At 36.3% G+C, this 16,628-nt stretch overlaps 1 protein-coding gene across 1 annotated transcript; it reads right to left on the bottom strand.

Annotated features, from left to right (window-relative positions):
• Positions 1-2,784: 2,784 nt before the first annotated feature.
• LOC309828184 (ATP synthase subunit ATP5MJ, mitochondrial-like) lies at positions 2,785-2,970 on the bottom strand (the record flags this gene model as incomplete). The annotated part of the gene is made up of 1 exon (XM_082663385.1): positions 2,785-2,970. The coding sequence occupies one exon, from the start codon at positions 2,968-2,970 to the stop codon at positions 2,788-2,790; it is 183 nt and encodes a 60-aa protein (XP_082519511.1). The 3' UTR covers positions 2,785-2,787.
• Between the last annotated feature and the right edge of the window lie 13,658 nt (positions 2,971-16,628).

Raw genomic sequence — 16,628 nt, 5'->3', positions numbered from 1 at the left:
TCACCTCACCAGTCAGAATGGCCATCATCAAAAAATCTACAAACAATAAATGCTGGAGAGGGTGTGGAGAAAAGGGAACTCTCTTGCATTGTTGGTGGGAATGTAAATTGATACAGCCACTATGGAGAACAGTATGGAGGTTCCTTAAAAAACTAAAAATAGAACTATCATATGACCCAGCAATCCCACTGCTGGGTATATACCCTAAAAAAAACATAATTCAAAAAGAGACATGTACCACAATGTTCATTGCAGCTCTATTTACAACAGCCAGGACATGGAAGCAACCTAAGTGTCCATCGACAGATGAATGGTTAAAGAAGATGTGGCACATATATACAATGGAATATTACTCAGCCATAAAAAGAAATGAAATTGAGTTATTTGTAGTCAGGTGGATGGACCTAGAGTCTGTCATACAGAGTGAAATAAGTCAGAGAGAGAAAAACAAATACTGTATGCTAACACATATATATGGAATCTTAAAAAAAAAATGGTTCTTATGAACCTAGGGGCAGGACAGGAATAAAGATACAGAGGTAGGGAATGGACTTGAGGACATGGGGAAGGGGAAGCTGGAACAAAGTGAAAGAGTAGCAATGACTTTTATACACTACCAAATGTAAAACAGATAGTTAGTGTGAAGCATCCGCATAGCACAGGGAGAACAGCTTAGTGCTTTGTGATCACCTAGCGGGGTGGGATAGGGAGGGTGGAAGGGAGACACAACAGGCAGGGAATATGGAGATATATGTATACATATAACTGATTCAATTTGTTATACAATAGAAACTAACACAACACTGTAAAGTAATTACACTCCAATAAAGATGTTTAAAAAATTTAATTTAATTTAATTTAATTTAAAAAAAGACAACCTACAGAAGGGAAAAAAATTATTTTCAAATCATATCTGATAAGGGTCTAGTACCCAAAATATATAAAGAACTCTTACAACTCAAAAATAAAAAGATAACCCAATGTAAAATATTTAAAATCATCATTTTGTACTGAAATACTTCAGCCTTATTGTTGAAAAGTAGTTTATATGCATGGATCTAATAATTCTATATTCTCCATTCTGTTACAATTCATATGTATTTTATTATTCCATAGCCATGGCATTTAGTTTAATGTAGATTTATGGTAAATCTCTTTATTCTCCTTTCTTCTTTGTAAAAATTGTTTTGGCTGTTCTAGGTCTTTTGCATGTACATATAAATTTTAAACTGACTTATCAACTTCTATCTTACAAAGCCTGCAGGAATTTTGGTTGAGATTGTTTGAATTTATACACTAAATTAGGGGGAATTGACATGTTAACAATATTAAACTTCCAATCCATGTGCATAATACATATCTTTACTTATTCATGCTTTCTTTAATTTCTCTCAGCAATAATGTATAGTTTTCTGTGAAGACGTCTTCACATATTTGTAAAAGTTATCACTAAGTATTATTATTATTATTTTTTTTTTTGCACTATGCGGGCCTCTCACTGTTGTGGTCTCTCTCGTTGCGGAGCACAGGCTCCGGATACGCAGGCTCAGCGGCCATGGCTCACGGGCCCAGCTGCTCCGCGGCATGTGGGATCTTCCCGGACCGGGGCATGAACCCGTATCCCCTGCATCGGCAGGTGGACTCTCAACCACTGCGCCACCAGGGAAGCCCACTAAGTATTATTTTTAATGACTTTTAATGATATTTAAAATTGTTTTCTAATTTTTGCTATTATTTAGAATACAATATATTTGTATATGTTGGTCTTGTATTCTGAAAACTAGTTAAATTTACTTTTTAATTCTAGTACATTTTCTATTAATTTCTTGGGCTTTTTCTATAAACAGATGAGATCAGGCACATTCAGAGTGGTATGGCCGTAGAATTTTTCTATAAACAAAAACAGACAATGTGTGAATAAAGACAATTTGTATTTATTCATTTACAATTGTAATGCCTTTTTAAAATGCCTTTAATTCCTTTTCCTAACTTTGTTGCCCTAGTTAGAAACAGGACAATATTGAATATAAGTGATAAAATGTACATTTGCATTACTCTTGTTCTAAGAGATAAAACAGTGTCTTTCACCATTAATTACAGTAATATGTCAGTTATGAAAATTCCCTTCAATTTCTACATTTCCAAGATTTTTTTCATGAATGCAATCTAAACATTATCTATTTTTTTTCTGAATCAATCAAGTTAATCATATATGATTTTTTTCCTTTATTATGAATATGGTGAATTTCATTGATTGATTTTCAAATGTTATACCCATCTTTTATTACCAACAGTAAACCTACTTGTTCATGGTGCATGATCCATTTACATATTGTTAGATTTTATTTACTAGTATTTTCTTAACGATTTTTGCAAGTATGTTTATGAGGGATATTTTTCTTTCATTACCTTTTTATGTGTGCTATGTGTAAAGACCGTCTGGTTTTGAATTTGAATGAAGTTGGCCTCATAAAGTGAAAAACACTCTCACTTCCTCCCTAATCTGGAAGTTTGTGAAGAATTTGTACAAGTTCTGTAAATCTTTGATAGAATTTACCAGTGATGCCATTGAAGCCTGGAGTATTCTTTGTGGGAGAATCAAATTTAATTTAATTTATTTAATAAAAATAGGACCACTCATATTTCTTTTCTTTTCTTTTCTTTTTGTGGGTCTCACAGGTACATTTATTCATGCACAAGGGCATCAGCACTGCTACAAGTCAACATGATGCCCCATGTTTGTGACCTGCCTACAACATAGACAACATCCCATTCAAAGAAAGCTGGTTAATGATGACCATGAGCAGGCACAGGACCAGAAGCTTTCAAGGCTTTACTTCTTTCATCAGCACTCCTGATTTTATAAAAGATGAAGCCCATCAACCCCATTCCTACCCAAATCTCCTGGTAAACTTGGGTATAGTAGGGCATCATGGGGATCCAAACGTTCTTAATAAGGCTTTGAAGCATCTCGGGCCCAGGATCAGCATCTCAGGCCACCCTAACTCACAACAGACAACTTGGAAAGGTCACTGAGTGCACAGGCACTGCATGGGGCCTGCTGGGAAAGCAGGACCACTCATATTTTCTATTTTTTCTTGGGTCAAATTTGATCATCTGTGACTTTGAAAGACTTTATCAACTTCATGTAAGTGGTTGAAGTGATTTACACAAAGTTTCTCATAATCTTCCTTTCTTTACCTTTTAATACATACAGGATCTGTAGTAATCTACCCTTTTTAATTGTGACTTTTTTTCTTGGTTAGTCTGACTAGAAGTTTATCAAATTTGTTTATTTTTTTAAAAGCTTTTGGTTTCATTTATTTTATTCTGTTTTCTATTTAATTCATTTCGGTTTTCATCTTTATTATTTATTTTCTTCTTTTCAATTTAGTTTTAATTTCCTCTTCCCTTTTAAGCTTCTTAAAGTGGAAGCTCTGATCATTGAATCTGGACCTTTCTTCTTTACCAATATAAGCATTCAAAACTATAAAACTCTAAGAACTGCTTTAGTTCTATCACACAAGTTTTTATATCTTGCATTTTCATTCAGTTTAAGATATGTCCCAATTACCCCTGTGATTTCTTCTTTGATGTATGAGATATTCAAAAGTATGTTGTTTAATTTTTTAATGTTTGTGGATTCTTCCATATTCATTTATTTATTTCTAATTTAATTCAATCATGATCGTGCAAGATATGTTATATAATTTTAATCCACTTATATTTATTAAGACTTATTTTAAAGCCCAGAAAATGGTCTACTTTGATCATTGTTTCATGAACACTCAAAACATCTATTTTCTCTGAATATGAAATTTTAAGTTTGTAGACTTCTTTGTTTAGCTTGTTAAAGATATTGTTCCATTGTCTTCTGACTTGCATTGTTTTTAAGAAGTCTGAATTTTTTCTACATTCCTCTATACATAATTTTTTTCTCTTGCTGCTTTTAAGATGTTTTCCTCTTCTTCATTGGTTTCAGCAATGTGATTTGGCTGTGTCTTGGTATGTGTTTTGTGTGTGTGTGTGTGTGTGTGTTTCTCTTACTTGCACTTTATTGACCTTCACTATTATGTGGGTTTATAATTTTTTATCATTTTAAAATAGTACTACTGTTATTTATCCAAATATTTTTACTGCACTCCTCACTCTCTATTCTTTCTTTCTGGGATTCTAATTGGTTTTATATTGGGTTGTTTGAATTTTTTTCCACAGGTTCCCGAAACTGTGTTTCTGAACTTTTATTTATGTCTCCCTTTCTTGGTAATTTCTATTGCTTTTTCTTCAAGTTAAATTATCTTTTCTTCTACAGTTCCTAATCTGCTATTAATCTAATCCAGTGAAATGTTCTTTGCATATAATGTGTTTCTTTTATGTCTAGAAGGCACATTTGTTATTTTATATCTTTCATTCTTATTATATTCATGGTTTCTTTTAATCCTTGAATATATATGTAATATTTGTAAATGTTTTAACATTCTTGCCTGCTAATTCCATCACCTCTTTCATGTATGTATCTCCTTCTTCTGATTTTCTTCTGACTATAAGTGACATGTTCTGCTTCTTCATATACCTAATAGTTTTTTTTTTGTTTGTTTTGTTTTGTTTTGCGGTACACGGGCCTCTCATTGTTGTGGCCTCTCCCATTGCAGAGCACAGGCTCCGGACACGCAGGCTCAGCGGCCATGGCTCACGGGCCCAGCCGCTCCGCAGCATGTGGGATCCTCCCGGACTGGGGCATGAACCCGTGTCCCCTGCATTGGCAGGCAGACTATCAACCACTGCACCACCAGGGAAGCCCTACCTAGTAGTTTTTTAGTGAATGCTGCAGATTTTGAATTTCATGTGTGGTGTGCTGTATTTTTTAGCATTGAACATTGTTCTGTTGTGTATAGGTTACTTGTGGATCCTGTTCAGCTTGACCTGATTGAACTCTCTGTTTGATAGGGCAGGACTCAGTCTTTACTTTAGAGTTAGAGTGGCTCTATTTCTTAGGTATGGTCTTACTGGTGTCTCAATTGAGGGCCCAGGATGTTTAGTTAAGCTTCTCTGCTCTAGTTTGTCAAACACCAACGTCTCGCAGCCAAATGTAAACATCAGAACCTCTGTTTAGCTCACATTTCCCCATAATAGTTCTATTCCAGCCTTCTAATGCCTGGCTCCACATACGCATACCTTAGTATTCTGCAAAAGACCAAGAGATGTTTATGCATAGTTCTGCAGGTTTTATTTTGTGCAGCTTCCTCTTCTCTGCTACTCTGCCCCACAAGTTCCAGCCACATTGCCATCTCTAAATTTCAACATTTGTCTCCTCAGCTCATGCTTAAACTCTACTTCCCTATGCCATGTTTTGCAAAGAGCCTCAAAGCAAAAGCTCAGGGCAATCATGGAGCTTAACTTTTGTGTTTTTATTCTCTCCAGAATCACAGTCTTTCACTGCCTATTGTCTAAAATCTGAAAACAATTGATTCATATGTTTTTCCCACTTTATTATTATTTTTTTTTATGGTGAAAGGACTAATAACGTAGTAGTTGCTGCCTCCTGAGTGGAAGGATATCCACTATCCAATTGATGTTACACTTTTCTTTGTGTGCCATTTATCAATTTATTGCCCTTCAACTTCAAATTTGCCTTCATTGCTTGCTCTAAAGAAACTGAGCTGGGCCCTTGACAACTGGTACAATGTTAAGCTTTGTCATTTCAGAGCACTATTAGACACACTGCAGGAAGAAGGGACTTTCCATTTCCATTATGCTCCATTTGGCAGTTTTCTTCAGCATGACTTGGCTTCACCAGCAGCAAGTTCCTGCAACATGGGCAGATATTCCAACATCCAGCTCTGCAGTGCATGGCAATCAATAGCACCCAAAAATAAGCAATTTTCCTCAGCATCCTTCTTTGCATAATAAAGTGTTTCCAGCAAGATACTACCTTCAGAATAGCTTTCCCCAGTACACTAGAGGGCAGATTTCTGGCACATTCCAAAGTGTGGATTTCCACCAAGTTCTCCCAGCATGGCACATTGCAATGTCTCTGTCATACAGTGGGTTGATGCTGTGCCCTCTCCAATAAGGTCTGGATATTAGTCCTCATGCAGGAAGGGTTGTCTCTTCCTCAGGTGTTTGTTGAGTTTTTAACATTCATCTTTATTAAATTTTCTTGAATGCACACATGAGGTTTCTGAATCAGAGCAGATTTCTTATTATGCTCACCACACAATCAACAGTCAGAATGACATTGGATCATTAGTCTCTCCACATTTGCAACCCTGCAAAGTGATATGATAAGAACCAGATGGAAAATGTATCCTACACAAGTGGCAGGACCATTCTGTATGCAAGAGATGGAGAAATATAAATGTCTTCCATTTATACAGAGGAAAGAGATTATTTTTCTCTCTCTCCTTCTGAGAGAGTCTCCTTGGAGACAGGATGCAAAGAATCCTTACTCTAATCTTTTGTTATGTAAATAAACATTTCCAGGAAGAAGACAGTAGAGTGTCTATGGCTTTTACAACCTAGAAATGTCTTCATGGCTCCAGGTTCCACCTCTTTTGAAATGTAAACAAGCAGAGAGATAATGCTACAACTTAGGTGCCTTACCAGAAATGTAACCTTATGGCTCTTGGGGAGATAAGAGAAGCTTATTGTACGGAAGCAATTAGCTCCACCGTCAAAGAAACAAATGGTGTCAGACCTAATCCTCATTGTAAGGAGTAAAACGTTCCTAGGAGAAATGAAAGCAAACCTTCTACTCTGATAGTGTATGCATTTCCATGGCTCAGGAAACTGAGGTTTTTATAGGATCACTAAAAAAATCTAGAGAAAATTTATTTCCCACAATACCCTATCTTAGCCCTAGGGATAGTATCTGTTCCTTATATCTGCTATTCTTTAGAATTATCTTAATTACTATCCAATATTTTATTGCTCCAGTTCCTTGTTATAGCTACTAATTCTTTATATTAAACTCCCTATTCAAATTACTGAGTGACATTTGTCTAATTGGGCCTTGACTGATACAGAATTATAACTTACCCTCTCATAATTATGAAGGTAACAAAGTAATTGCTACTTTCTGTTCAAAAGATCCAATTTGCACAATGTCATCAATACACTAGTACATGTGATATTCTATGAAATGTCATGACAAACAAGATTTCTGTGGTCTATATTATGACAGGGAGCAGTAGAATTGTCATAGCCCTAAAACGAGACTGAAAATACACTACTGGCACTGCCAGGTAAAAGCAACTGCTTCTGATTATACTTAAAATTTGTATGGAGAAAAAGTTATCCAGGTCAATAGCTACTTACCAAGTGTGATATGCTATGTGGATTTGCTCCAGTAACAACACTACATCTGGGACAGTAATAGCAACTGGCATCACAATCTGATTAAGCTTACAATAGCCCACAGTCATTTTCCAATACACATCTGACTTATTCACAGGCCAAACTGGAGGAATTAAATAGGGATGTGATAGGTATCATCACCCCTGCTTTTTCAAGTCGTTTATGGTACCATTCATCTCTACAATTCCCACAGTAATGTGATATTGCTTCTCATTTACTATCTTGAGAGGGGGAGGAAATTCTAGGGGCTTCCACTTAACACTTCCTACCACATGACCTGTATGTCAGGGAGCCACTGTGGGGAATTCTACCAGTTACTGAGCATGTCTATTCTAATTTTACATTAGAGAACTGAGGAAATAATGACCGGGTAGGTACCTGAACCAACTGATCCACTGTGTGTGAGACCAGAGCTAACACTACACCTATTACCTGATTTGAGTCAACACAGTGGAGCATCACAGTCTATCAACCAGTTTCCAAACCTATGTCAATTCAAAGATCAAGAGCCCCTTTACTGAAAGGGAGGCCAAGTCTCCTTGAGGAAGTATCCTGCATCATTAATACAAACACACACTGTAAATCTTCCACCAAACCTTCCCCCAAAGGGACCTATACCCATATACTAGAGTGACTTCACCAAGTAATAGGAAATACCAAGACCTTTCAAGGATTACTTGACACTGGCCCAAAATTTATGCTAACATTTTGGTACCCAAAATCTCACTATGGCTCATCAATCAAAATGATGGCTTATAGGGGTCAGATGGACAAAATGACATGCACTGTAGATGTCAATCAGCCTTTCTCTCCAGCTACCTTAGTATTTGTTCAAAGGCTCCCATGAACAAAATGGCCATGTTAGCAGAGATGAAACCTATACTTAGGCTCAACAATATGGACTTCCCCTTATCAAAGCTGACCTGGATAACATCATTGTTGAGCATCCAATCTGCCAAAAACAGCAACCAATAATAACCCTTAAATATGACATCATTTCTTGTTAAGAAACAGCCTGGTGGCAGGTTAATGATAATGGACCTCTTTCATCATGGAAGGGGCAGAAATCTGTCTTTGCTGAAATAGACACAAATTCTGAAAATGGATTTGCTTTCCCTACCCGTAATGCTTTCTGCCAGTCCTACTGCCTGTGGACACTCAGAATGCCTTAACCACCATCATGGCATTCCCTGTAGCATTGCATCTGGTAAAGGAACTCATTTCACAATACAGGAAGTACAGCAATGGACTCATGCTTATGGAATTAACTAGTCTTACCGTATATTCCATTATACAGAAATAGCTGATGTATTTGAAAGATGAATGGCTTACTAATGACTCAGTTACTCCACCAGTTTTGAGATATCTTAAAATGATAGTGTTCTATTTTAAATCAGTGTATGTTCTGAATCGGACAATTATATAGTCAGAATTCATGGGTCCAGGAGTTAAGGGGTGGAAGTGGTAATGGCTCCTTTTACTCCCATTTCACCTAATAACTCACTTGCAGGATTTTTCTTCCTGTCCCAGCATCCTTAGCTCCACTGGTCTTAGTTCTCATGGGCAAAATATTTCTAACCAGGGAATGGGACAGAAATAATTAAATTTAATTAGAAGGTGAGACAGTCACCTGGCCATTTGTGACCCCACACATCACTGAACCAACAGTAATCCCATGTTACAATTAATCCATTATATTAAACTTTCATTATTCAAATTGCTGTGTGATTTCTATCTCCTGAATGGACCATGACTGATAACACTTCTTTTTTACACTAAGTAATCATATTTTCTAAGCACTGCTTTAGCTGAATCTCACAAGTTTTAATATCTTACATCTTAATTTCTATTCAATTCCAAATATTTTCCAATTTCCCTTATAATCTATTCTTTAATCCATCAGTTTTTAGGCTGTGTCTTAATTTCTAAATGTTTTTCCCAGATTTTTTTTGTTTGATTTAGAATTGAATTCCACTATGGTCAGAGAACATACTTTTTATGATTCCAATCCTTATAAACATATTGAGTCTTATGATTCATATGTCCACTCTTGCTTCCATGTGTACTTGAAAAATGAGTGTATTCTACTGTTGTTGGTTGGAAGGTTCTATAAATATCAAAAGGTCAAACGTACTAAAACGTGGAACAGCTGTTTTATATGCTTATTTACTGTCTACTCATTCAATCAATTGCTAAGCGAGTATTGAAATCCCCAATCAGAATTGTAAATTTATCTATTTCTCTCTTTAACTTTATTTTTGTTTTATTTATTTTAGACCTCTATTACTAGGAGCATGTATATTTAAGATTGTCATGACTTACTGATGAATTAGCTTTTTATTTTAATAAAATATCCCTATTTTATTTATGATAATATTTCTTGCTTTGAAGTCTACTTTGTCTGATATTAATGAAAAATGAAAGTGAAAGTAAAGGCATTTTAAGATAACTTAAAATTGGGATAATTTCTACATTACCAGAAATTGCTAAAGAAGTTCTAGAAGATATAACCCCTTCAGTACAATTAGTGTTCGCATGGTATATCTTTCCCTACACTTTTTCTTTCAATTTATCTGTGTATTTTTGTCAAATTTCTCTTTTAAATAGTGTATAGTTGAGTCTTGCTTGTTTTTATCCATTCTGACAACATCTGCCTTTTCACTGACATGTTTAGTACAGTTGACCCTTGAACACAGGTTTGAACTGCACAGGTATACTTATAGATGAATTTTTTTCAATACATATATTACTATGTTTACAATCTGAGGTTGGTTGAATTCACAAATGCAGAACCACAGATACAAAGTGTCAACTGTAAAGTTATATGTGGATTTTCGACTGCTGGGATGGGGGTAGTAGGGGTGTGTTGTGAGCACCCTTAACCTCCACATCACTACAGGGTCAACCATATACCTAGGTTGAATACAGTTCTCAATACCATTGAATTTCAGTCTACTCTTTTACTACTTTTTCTATTTGTCTCATTTGTTAGCTGTTCCTCTGTTCCTTTATTCCTTCTTAAATATTAATATACTTCTTAAATATTAAAATACTTAAATATTTTTAGTATTCTATTTTATTTCTGTACTGCCTTCATAGGTATACCTCATTGCATTATTCTTTTCATTATTGTTCTATGGGTATGCATTCTTAACTTATTACAATCTTTCTTAGTTAAAATTGTACCACTTCTTGTTAAACAAAGGCATCTTATAACAATATAGTTGTATTTAGCTCTTTCTTTATGCTATAGTTGTCACGTATATGACATCTATTATGTTATAAGCCTCACAATACTACGTCATAATATTTTCTTTAAATTATAATATATTCTTTAAAACAACTGAAAGAAAAATAAGATACCTTTGTTTACTCACATATTAACATATCTTCATTCCTCTTTATATATCCATAGTGATCTTCATTCCTCTTTATATATCTATAGCTTGCATCTTGTGTCATATCCCTTCAGTCTTAAGAAGTTCCTTTAGCATTTCTGGTAGTGTATAATTATCTCAATTTTCACTTACCTGAAAATATCTTTATTTCACATATATATGTAATTTTTGAATGATATTTTTTACTGGACATAGAATTCTGACTTAACACTAAAAACGTCACTCAACTGTTTCCTGGTCTCTATTGTTTTCAATTAGAAGTCAGTGAAATCATTGTTCCCTTGTATGTAATTTACTACTTTAACCTGGTGACTTTCAAGACTTCTTTTTTTAAAAAAAATTTATTTATTTATTTATTTATTTTTGGCTGCGTTGCGTCTTCCTTGCTGCCCGCGGGCTTTCTCTAGTTGCAGTGAGCAGGGGCTGCTCTTCGTTGCGGTGCACAGTCTTCTCATTGCGGTGGCCTCCCTTGTTGTGCAGCACGGGCTCTATGCACACGTACTTCAATAGTTGTGGCGCATGGACTCAGTAGTTGTGGCTCATGGGCTCTAGAATGCAGGCTAAGTAGTTGTGGCACATGGGCTTAGTTGCTCCGCGGCATGTGGGATCTTCCCGGACCAGGGCTCAAACCTGTGTTGCCTGCATTGGCAGGTGGATTCCCAACCACTGCGCCACCAGGGAAGCCCTCAAGATTTCTTTATCTTTGATTTTTGAAGGTTCAGCTCTGATGTACATAGACTTGATTCTTTTTATTTATACTGTTTGGGATTCACTGAGATTCTTGGATTTGTTAGTTTATGTTTCTCACTAATTTGGCCAATGAATCTCCAGATATTTTTGTGACACATTCTACTCTCTGAGACTCCAATTACATGGACATTAGAATTCTTGTATTGTTGCATGAATCATTGAGACTTTTCATTCATTTCTTTTCTGTTCTTAGATCAATAGAAATTATTGAATTTGATCTTCAAGTTAATTGACTCTCCCTTTTACCAATTACAATTTTCTGTTAAGAAGATTAGTAAATATTTCATTTCAAATGTTTTAACTTTCAGTTCTATAAATTCTATTTCCTTCTTATTACAGTTCTCATTTCTTAACTGAGATTCCACATCTGTTTGTTCATTAAGAGCATGGTTTCCTGTAAATCTTTGAACCTATGTATACTACCTGCTTTTAAGTCCCTGACTACTAATTTGGGCCATCTTAAGGTTAACTTATACAGACTATCTTTCTCTTGATTATGGGTCATATTTTTCTGTTTATTCCAATGTTGAGCATTTAATTGTATACTGGGCATTGTGGAGGATACATTATAGAAATATTTGGATTCATTAATCTTGGTGCACTTGCCATCTTTGAGTAGGCACAATGTCAGGAAGTCTCCCTACAGCACAGTGTTTGGACTTGCTAAATTCATTCACCTTGACCTGAATCTTCCAATACATGAACAGATGAAGTCACCAACTGAGTCATGTCATTTCCTTTCTTGGGGTTACACGGTACTCTGTTTATAGCACTAATCGCACTCTAATGAAATTGGCTGCAAGCAGATTGTGAGCTACTCAAGAGCAAGGCTCAGGTCTTATCTCTGCATCTAGTGCCTAACCCAGTGCCTGATACTCAGAGTGGATATGCATGTCATATTTGTTGATGTAACAAAATGAATCATTTAAAAAGTCAGAAATCATACAATGCTAACACAAAATTCACAAAATACTGTAATATGTGGGTCATTTAACTCTGCTAACTCAAAGACTCTAACATAAGCTCAGTTTCAACCGACGATATCAATGAACCACAATACAAGATAATTTTAAATGCTTATGGTAAACATTTAAAGAAATATATTCATGAGGTTCAATATACTTTGTTTACAAAGGCAGGAATGAAAACAGAACATTTCAGTAAGAGTCTATCAATACTGACTGAAATGAAGCTCCAGTATCTAAAACATAAAGTTTACTCATTCATCATACCCTATTCCCTGATTAGAATAAATTGTGAGTTTGAGCGTGTAAATTCCCTGATTAGAATAGATTGTGTGTGTGTTTGTACATATGGATGGAGTAACAGAAAGAGCATGGAATTTAGGATTAATAGATCTGTAACTGAGGCTCCATTTTTAGTCCTACTTCTATCTCTAATTGTGTATGTGCCCTTAGGAACGTCCCTTAATCTACCCCCAGTGTATTTCTCTGAAAATGAGGTAGTAATATTTATCTTACACAGTGCTGTTAGTATAAAATGAGGTCATGAATGTGAAAGACCTTTGTGAACTGTAAAGAGTTACATAAATATTAGGGCTAGTTATAAAATAATTCAAATAAAGCATTATTATCAATACCTTTGACCATGGCATTCATCACATCTAAAACTCCCAAATGTTATCTCTCCCCTCACAAAAATATATGTGCATACTTACACACACACGCACGAACACATACATTACCACACATGTGTACATACTTCATTCAGCAGCAGCATCAAAACTGATCTGGGATCATGCACCTTTTAAATATGCCTTTTTAAAAATTAAGCCCTGTGGGTCACTTACTTCCTGTCTTAATATGGCTTACTATTATCCCTCCTGCCTACCTCCCTCCTCTCTCCTCCTGGAAACATTTATACTCATTAAGAAAATGTTTTATTCTACTTATTGTTGGTAGGGCTGCAACTATATTCTCTAATCCATCATGCATTGCAAGTAGGGAGTGTGAAAGGATATCAGGTGAAACTGGTTTTTCTCTAGAGAAGCTACAAAGTCAACACTGTGAAAATCCTATTTCAGAATGTTTAACATCCGTAATAGTCTGTTTCACATTTTCTTTTCTAAAAGGTTAAGTATTAAACTATCTTAACTCTTGGTTTTATATGTCAAGCTATCAAACAATCAGTTTCAAGTCTGTTATTTTTCTGGTTATGGCTAAAACATACTAACCTAGTATTAATCCAGTTTCCTTCCAAAGAAGGATATTTTTCCTCCAGCCCAGTTTTAAGTGACTAACAAAAATGCATGAATGTCAACTGAGCTTATGGAACAAGTGAGAACTGCTTATAGGCAATCCTGCAATGGGGAAAAGTAATTTCAACTATGCTCCCAAGGTTGTCACCTCTACTTTGTCATTTTCTGTTTACTTTAGGTGAGGGAAGTCTATATGGCAGGCAGAGGGAATATGATATGATATGTCTATCCAAACAAAAAACTGGAAATTCCTGGACAAGACCTTATACTTAATATTTGTTCACACATTCATCTTTCCAAAGGTTTATTAAGTACCTATTATTTGTCAAGCTAATATTCAATACAGCAATGGGCATACAGAGATGAATAATACCCACCTGCTAGTACATCTAGCTTTTTCAGGCCTGTGTGTCTCTGCTCAGGCTCTTTTCTTTCCCTTGACTGTCCTCCCTCATCCCTCCCCCAGACTTCAATTGACCCAATGCCACAAAAAGTTAATTAAATATCACCTCTCTGAATTATTTTCTGACCTTCTAAATAGATTTGACCAGTTCTCTTTTTTGCACAACACTCCTGACCCCAAACAACAATCCTGTACGTATGCCTATAGCAAGTTTTGGTATTCTTTGCTATTTTGTCTGTCTTCCCCATCAGACTGTGAATAACTTGAAACAGAGTCCCTGCATTACTCGTTACTGTAACCCCACAGCTAGTTAACTGCTTAACGCACAGTGCTTGAGAAATACACATAGACTGAATAAATAACTGACATTATGGTTATTTTTCTGATGCACAGAAGAGATAAACAAAAAAAAGTGCTAAAAGAAAAGAGGTATTTGCAATGCACAAGAGAAGCAAGATGAAGAAATATGGGTAGAGTGAGACATTAGAGAATTATAACAAAAAGAAAGAAGATAATGAAGATAGCCCCCACATTAACCAGCTATCTAAGTAACATGCATAATTACAGGAGAGAGCAATAAAATGATTCACTGTTCCTGATTCATCATACTGGAAGGATATGAGACCACATAGGCCTACCCACTTTTGTACTATTTGTTGCACTTCTCCTGTAGGAGCTGCTTTCTCCAGTGAGTCTAAAGTCATGCAAAGTGTGTAAAACAACTAACATTAGTGGGCAATTCACTCATGCATCAGGTGTGAGGGTGAAGGGCAAGAATGATGTTTAAATGCTTAGGAAATGGAGGGGATGGAATGGGAGAAGGCCAGAAAACTTTCAACACAGAAGACCACATGTGCCTTCTGATATCTCTCCACCCCCCATTATCCCTCAGCCTCCCAGCTGAGAACCACACACACCTTCTATTTCCCCAACTTAATGAAAAATAGCAGTGCCCACATAGGCAAAAGTGTACAGGGTCAAAGAGTGCTTCTCTAAGAGAGTTTAAGGAAATTATGGAAGCAAATGATCTATAAAAGAAGAAAATTGGATTCTGTGGTATATTTCTGCTAGGATTTGAGGGAAGAAATACTTATACCAGAGAAAATTCTTTGAGAATATGATGGAAATGACACATTCATACTTGTGCACAAAATCTAGTAAATAATTCCATAAAGTTCAAAACCCCTCTAAGCCCTTCCAAACACTACTCCTCAAGGCACTATGAAGCTCAGGTTGAGATACCTCTCCTAGAGGGATACCCAGCGATGTTTATCACGGAGACTCTGACATCAGCTATGATGTCACGCAACTGTGAGAACCTGCAACGAGGGACACTGGACAAAGAACCCCAGCCCTATTGACCTCCTCACATCAGGATCTGTGGAACAGAGAGTAAATTACAGGTCACCTAGAAGATGCAGCAATACTATTTCTGTGGCTCAGAACAGAAAAATAAAACTGGAAAGTAAGGGACAGGAACTACCCTGGGGATGGAATCACAATGGAAGTGTGTGAAAAGACATGTTGCCATATCAGTGTCTCTTGGTATCTTCCAGGTCTGTCTCAGAGCAGAGATAAACTAGTAGTAAGATCCACAAAAAAATATTCCCACATGGACTTCCCTGGTGGTGCAGTGGTTAAGAATCCACCTGTCAAGGCAGGGGACACAGTTTTGAGCCCTGGTCCAAGAAGATCCCACATGCCGCTGAGCAACTAAGCCCACGCGCCACAACTACTAAGCCTGCGCTCTAGAGCCTGCAAGCCACAACTACTGAGCCCACATGCTACAACTATTGAAGCTTGCACTCTAGATCCTGTGCTCTGCAACAAGAGAAGCCACCACAATGAGAAGCCCACGCACCGAAACGAAGAGTAGCCCCCGCTCACACCAAGTAGAGAAAGCCCACGCACAACAACGAAGACCCAACGCAGCCAAAAATAAATAAATTTACAAAAAGAAAAGTTTATTAAAAAATATTCCCACAACCTTCCTCATTGAGGATATACAATAACGTAGCATGAATATGCTTATTTTGATATACATTGTATTGGGAGAAGGATAAGTTTGCACTGTTGCTGATAGAAGGGAATTCAATGACATTTGCCTTAGACTCTGCAATCAGAATAGCCAGTACCTGAGAAAACTACTTCAATGCCACTGCAGTTACTACATAGAAGTTTTAAATCTGAAAGGCTTCCATAGGTTGAAAAAAGAAGTGTGTTTATAACAAGTACATTTGGATAAAAGTGCAGTTACAGAGAACAGCCACCAATACATTCTCTCCCAGCTTAGCCTCTAGGAATGACAGAGATTTTTGCCTTGATTGCAAAGAAGGAAGGGAGACACACAGAAATGAATATTAGCTAAGGAGCTAACATGGCTGGATAATGAAAGAAATGACCCTTTTTGCTGAGGCTGTTCATTCTTCAATCAGCAAGAATTAAGAAAATTGTTTCTGAAATGACTGTCACGGGGTAAGTGATTTAGCTTCTGAGAATGAAA

Source organism: Grampus griseus, assembly GCF_964374135.1.
Source record: "Grampus griseus genome assembly, chromosome: 1".
Classification (NCBI taxonomy): domain Eukaryota; kingdom Metazoa; phylum Chordata; class Mammalia; order Artiodactyla; family Delphinidae; genus Grampus; species Grampus griseus.
Note: the sequence above shows the minus strand (reverse complement) of the source record. Positions and strands in the feature narration are given on the sequence as shown.